Here is a 6000-nt window from a genome sequence, read left to right as displayed (position 1 = left end):
TAAATAAAAAATGATAATAAAACCCTCCCATAAAAAATTAAAATAAATCTATTAACTTTTTATGAATTATGGATGCATCATCATGTCAGGATGTTCCAGATGTCATGCCTCGCTCATCTCCTCCACCTGATCATGTCTTCAAAGTTGATGATTTACATCTCCATAAGCTTTGAACGCTACATGTGGATCAACATCAACATGTCTTGGGAGACCTAACTCCGTTAAAAATTGAAAACCTAAGAAATCTAAAAATAAAGAAACCCCCATGGAGAAAACAACTCACCATTTGGACTGCTCATGGGGTGGAGTACATTTGTGTATAAGAAAGGGGGGAGGAGAGAGAGAGAAAAAGAGAAACATCACATCCACCCATAATCCCATAAAGAAACCAACGCATCACATGCATAAACACGTCATCTATTTTATTAGAAAGTCAATCCCATAATCACATAGCCAATGTAACATTATATATGTGCCCACAAACTATATAGATTCTATCAAAATTAAACCACCACATCACATGTGATAACATGTACCCAAGGCCATAATTAAAAAATTAATTTTAATTCCAAATGGGTGAATAGAATAATCTGTTCAACCATCTTCTTCCTCCAACCACAAAACAAAATAAAATAAAAATTAAATTCTATTTTGTTTTTTTTTTTTATTTTTACTTCTGGAGTGAAAAAATTTGCTGTCAAAAAACACTGGGCAACGCACATGCACGCATACCGCGGGCAGCAGGCTAGGCCGCGAGCAGGCTGCAGCCCTATACCGGGCGCACATGATACTATATATATATATTTTTTTTTTGGTTGAAGCACATGATACTATATAGAGGATGATTAAATGTGACCCCAAGTTTGTTGAATAGAAAACTCTAAAAAGTCACAAATTTTTAGAAATATCTGGTTCTTCTCAATCCCCGTTTTTAGGATTTAGGCCAATATTAACCAATTCTGCATTGATTCGGACTCGAATCGTATTGGAATCAATGGAGGCCGAAGCCATGTCCGTTGTCATATGACCTTATACTTAAGCCACGAGGGATCGTCCTAAATCCCTCTCAACCAACAACATTTATTTTTTTGGTAGAATCTCAGCCAATAAGAAAACATGGAAAAGCACCAGTAAGGAGGGCAAATTGGTAATTATGAACTTGCGATCCTTCTTTTATCGAGACACTGATCTAACGGCTAGAACACAAGGGCATTCGATGGGGTTAGATACCTTGGGGAGGACTCAATTGACATGAAACTATAAATAAAGTTGAAATTCTAAAACTGTTGTTACGAAGCCACGGCTTTCCTTCTTTCTTCTTCTTTCTGAAGCAAACGAAAAAAAAACCATTTCTACGTTGTAGCTGTGACCTTCTGAAAGTAAGGCGAAAATGAGTCTGGAGAGATTGCAGAGGATTTTCTCTGGTGCAAGTGGAATGGGGCATCCTCCTCCTGATTCTCCTCTTCTCGACTCCTCTGAGCAGGTTTACATTTCCTCTCTTGCCCTCCTCAAGATGCTCAAGCACGGTATAGTAATCTTTCTCTTTTTCATCTCTTTTCACTTGTTTAGTGACTGGGGTTAAATTTTGTGTATTTTTTCAGATCCTATTGTATAAATTAGGCCTGTGGATTACTTCGATGAGATTTTATATTTCCGTCAAAACGAGAAGTGTTTCCTTTTTCGTTTTTTCTGTGAAGTTTTGTTTGTGGTTTTGTAAAATAGGGTATTGGTTGTTGTTAATTTGGTTGGGTGTTCTTTTTTTGGGTTCAAACTTGTGATTTTGGGTGGTTGTGTTCCTTCTGTGAGATGGTTGAGGACCTTGTGGTTGATGGTGGCAGGGAGAGCCGGAGTTCCGATGGAAGTCATGGGTTTGATGCTTGGTGAGTTTGTCGACGAGTACACTGTCCGTGTTGTGGATGTTTTCGCGATGCCACAGAGTGGTACTGGTGTTAGTGTTGAGGCGGTTGATCATGTCTTCCAAACCAACATGCTCGATATGCTGAAGCAAACTGGCAGGTCCTTGCTGACGACCTTTTGAATAAATTGTTTGCTTTTGTATTCCAATTGCATGCCTATGGTCTTATGTTATATCTCTTGATTATTTATATTTTGAACATCTCAAAATAGAGATTTTACTAAGTAACACACAATTGACGATCACTCTTCTTAACTGGAAGCATGCATTTCTGTTATACTCCTCTGTTAAATTTGGTGATATTTCTCTACCTGGGGTTTTTGAAAGATGTCTAAGACTTAATATCTGACCTGACAGCTGAGTGAAAATCTTGAATAATTGTGACTCCCTTTTTCATCTTATGAGAAAGATGTCTAAAACTTGAATATGTGAGCTGAGAGCTGAGTGAAAACCTTGAATAATTGCGACTCCCTTTTTCTTCTTCTGTAATTTCTTTACACTCCACCAACATTTTCTTTTGTGGTCTTATGAATATTATTGCTAATGGGATTGCCACCCACTGGCTGAAAATGGTGTATATTGGAAATCTTTCTAATTAAGTATTTCAGCTTCCCTTTTGGCTATATTTATACTTATTTCATTGTTACTCTTATTTTTTTTCCCTAAATCATTCAGAAGTGTTACATTTGTGCCACAGATTTCATTTAATGGATGGAGTGATGATAATGTAGAATTAGACTCTTATTCCAGCTCATGATAGTGATAGCAGTAAGTAATTGAACTAGGATTATGATAAAAAGCAGAAAGTGTGGTGCAGCCCAAGTGCATTTCTGGTCAGTGCTGGTGCAGACAGAGGACTATGACAGAATGGGTAAACAGCCAAACTGATTAAAATATTACAACACTAAATCATCCCTCAATTGATTGCACAACTTTAAAGAAGTCTGTTGGGCAACTGGGACAAATTTGGAGTTTCATTGTCATTGTTGGCAAAATTGTCTATGAGCTTGGATGATGTGGCAGTATTTCCAAGTGTCTGGGTAAGTCTAGGAAGGTCTGACAGTGGCCAGACATTGTGTGGCGGTGTGTGCAAGTTTGTGAATTGGTGGCATATTACAAACTATTTTAGTAAGGTGGCAAAATTACCAACATTCCACTTGCACCATAACTATGGAATTTTGCCACCTTACCAAAATAGTTCGTAATAATGTCACCACTTCACAAATTTGCACACACTACCACCCGAATGTCTGGCCACTGTCAGACCTTCCCAGAAACTTCGGAACACTGCCACATCACCCAAGCTCATAGAAAATGTTGCCAACAATAACAACACAACTCCAAATTTGTCTCAATTAGCATAACAAAGTCCAATTTGAGTAAACTAGATTCAGATCACTGTCCTTGTTTGACATGCAGGAAAACAGTAAACTATAAAAGCAGCACTTAAGAACTGTTAAATACAACCAAACCTTCTGTTGGAATTTGTAATCCAAAATACCGTGGGGGGTATTCTGGTCCTTTTGGGGTAGTGTAATTCCTATGTTATTAAGTTTAAGTCACTGCTCTTATAGAGACAGTTAGTTAAGGGTAATTATGTCTACAGTCGGCTATGTGGGACTTGTCAGTCCCTTTGTATTTTCCCCTCTATTATAAATAGAGGGGCTTACCTATCAATGAATGTAAGTTATTATTTTCTCTTATTCTCTCTTTTCTAACCCACGATTCTTCCAACATAGTATCAGAGTTGGTTTGACCTAGGGTAGAAAGAAAGAACAAGACCTTCTTTAATCAATCGACTTCTCCCTTCTTCTCTCTTTTTCGGCTTCTCCTTCCTCTGGTTTTCTTCTTCTTATCCTTATAAGGGGGCAGCACTAATGAGGTAAAAACCTTAACCAATGATTTAGTTGCTGCCCTCCTCCATTCTATCGATTTTTTTCATTAAAATTCTGCTGGAACCATCTTTGCGATTTGGGGCTTTCTAGAATTTTTTGGAGATCTGATTTCTATCACTAAAGGTGGCTGATCCTCCCTTGTTGGAGACTCCTATGCACCCTTTTCCTGCCCCTTTCTACCCTATTCCATTGTCCTCCTTCCCTTTTTCCTTTTTCCTTTTTCTCCATCTTTCATTAACCTATCTAGCCTCCATACCTAAATCGATCTCAATTTATCAGGGTTTTTTTCAAAACCATGACTCCAATTGATTTTGGGGTTTTCCTTTTCAGATGTAGCTGATTTTTTGGGGGTGATTCCCTACTACTATATGCCCTACTCGTCCTGAATTTGGACCCTTTCTGATGGCTGGATTAGTTTTTACAGCAAAGCATCCTTAACCTTCTAATTTGGTTACCTGTCACGAAACCCTGACAAAACCCAGACTCCAATCGAATTGAAGGTTATAGGTTTTAGCTTTTGCTGATTTTTGGAGGGCTGATTACTTCCACTTCAAGGACCAATCAATCTCAATATTGCACCTATCCAACTTTTTTGAAGACCCCTACCCCAATTGATCTCAGCTTTTCAGGGTTTTCCAAAATCTTGATAAAAATCGACTTGGGATAGGGATGTTTGCTGCTATTGAAGTGCCTTGGAGGTGGTTCTAACATTAAAAGAGAACTCTCCTACATCCATACAAGGCTTGAAGAAGGTCTATTTTAGTGCAATGGTTGCTGCCCTATTCTTCTGCGATTTTTTGGAAGCTCTCCCCTTTGAAAATCAAGTCTCACTCTTACTGGAGATTGATTGTTCATCTTGGAGGTTCCATTCTATCAGTCTTGATCAGCATCTATTGCAAGTCTACATCAGCAATTGAAGTTCCCTTTCCCTAAATCGATCTCTATTTCAGGGTTTTCTAAAACCCTGACAATAATCAATTTTAGGGTTTGGGCTGCCCTATCAAGCTAAGTTTTTTAGGGGAGTCTTATACATATCAGAGGAGTATTCAACCCAAGTTTCAGCATCATTCATCGAATTATTTTGAACAAATTCAGGTTCACACTTATGGCTCGATTTCATCATTTATCAACCTATTCTTTTACTTGTTCCTATGTGTCTGGCTGCTTCAACTACCTATGGATCTGTTGTGTTATTTATCTTATACTTGCTAGTTCTATTGAGCTTTACTACATAACTTGCTGGTTCTATTGATTGGCTTCTGTAAGCATGACTGGTTGACATGTTATTGCTACCTTTATGAGGACTACTGCTGCCCTATTATTAAGACTGAGTATCTTACCATTGGAGATCGAATTTCTTTCGTTATTAAAGACTTGTATCTACTACCCTGGAGATCAGCTTATTTGGGATTGCAACAGTGTGTTCCATGATTATTGGTTGCAACTACGAACCTATTCAGTTGGGTGAAGCTTTTCTACTGGTTCATATCCAACTTACTTTGGGAGCTTGATCCTAGCATTGGTCACTACTTCATATCTGGTCCAAGTTTTTTGTTGAAGCTTATTACGTCAGTTCTGCCCGGATATCTTCATTAGTTCTATTTAGCATATGGGAGTTTATAGTTTGGAATTTTGCACACTGGTTCTTCCTTGTGTGAAGCTCGATCAAGTTTTGAAGAATGGTGCCTTCTCCTTCTAAAAATCAGACCTGTTTTTTATAATTCAGATCTGATCATTGGAGATTGGTATTTTTGGAATTAGTTTGATCGATTAAAGGAGGTTGTTGTTTACTGTGTTGCATTGTTTTTGTTCATGGTTCTTTATCTCATAGCTTTTTTTTTTCACTTCACCACCTCCCATACAATACCTTTGGCATATACCCATAACCACTTTGGAAGTTTATGGTATTCTCTACATAGCCATTTCTTCCTTTTCCATTACCCTTAGCACTTTTTTGAAAAATTCTGGAATATTATACTTTTGCACTATTTCTTACATCATCTTCGTTATTTGTCCACGTGTACTACTACACGTGAGGGGGGGATTATGTACACTACACCTGCAGCCATTGCAGAAAGCAGAACTTGCAGGATGTTTGGTGCAAAATATAGAAGATCAGTCTTCTCTACCATTGGTATTGGGTATCCTTCATTATTGGGTTGAGTTTGCCGCAAGGGGGGAGATGAAGAG

General features: G+C 38.1%; 1 protein-coding gene across 1 annotated transcript in view; it reads left to right on the top strand.

Annotated features, from left to right (window-relative positions):
* Positions 1-1316: 1316 nt before the first annotated feature.
* LOC122640570 (26S proteasome non-ATPase regulatory subunit 14 homolog) overlaps positions 1317-6000 on the top strand; it is a 28527-nt gene continuing 23843 nt past the window's right edge. The window contains exons 1-2 of the mRNA XM_043833791.1: positions 1317-1526; positions 1839-2016. Of these exons, the coding sequence (XP_043689726.1) occupies positions 1391-1526; positions 1839-2016 (314 nt within the window). The 5' untranslated portion in view covers positions 1317-1390. The remainder of the gene's footprint in view (positions 1527-1838; positions 2017-6000) is intronic.

This window comes from Telopea speciosissima, chromosome 9, assembly GCF_018873765.1.
Source record: "Telopea speciosissima isolate NSW1024214 ecotype Mountain lineage chromosome 9, Tspe_v1, whole genome shotgun sequence".
Taxonomy (NCBI): domain Eukaryota; kingdom Viridiplantae; phylum Streptophyta; class Magnoliopsida; order Proteales; family Proteaceae; genus Telopea; species Telopea speciosissima.
The sequence above is the reverse complement of the archived record's forward strand: the minus strand, read 5'-3'. Positions and strand labels throughout refer to the sequence as shown.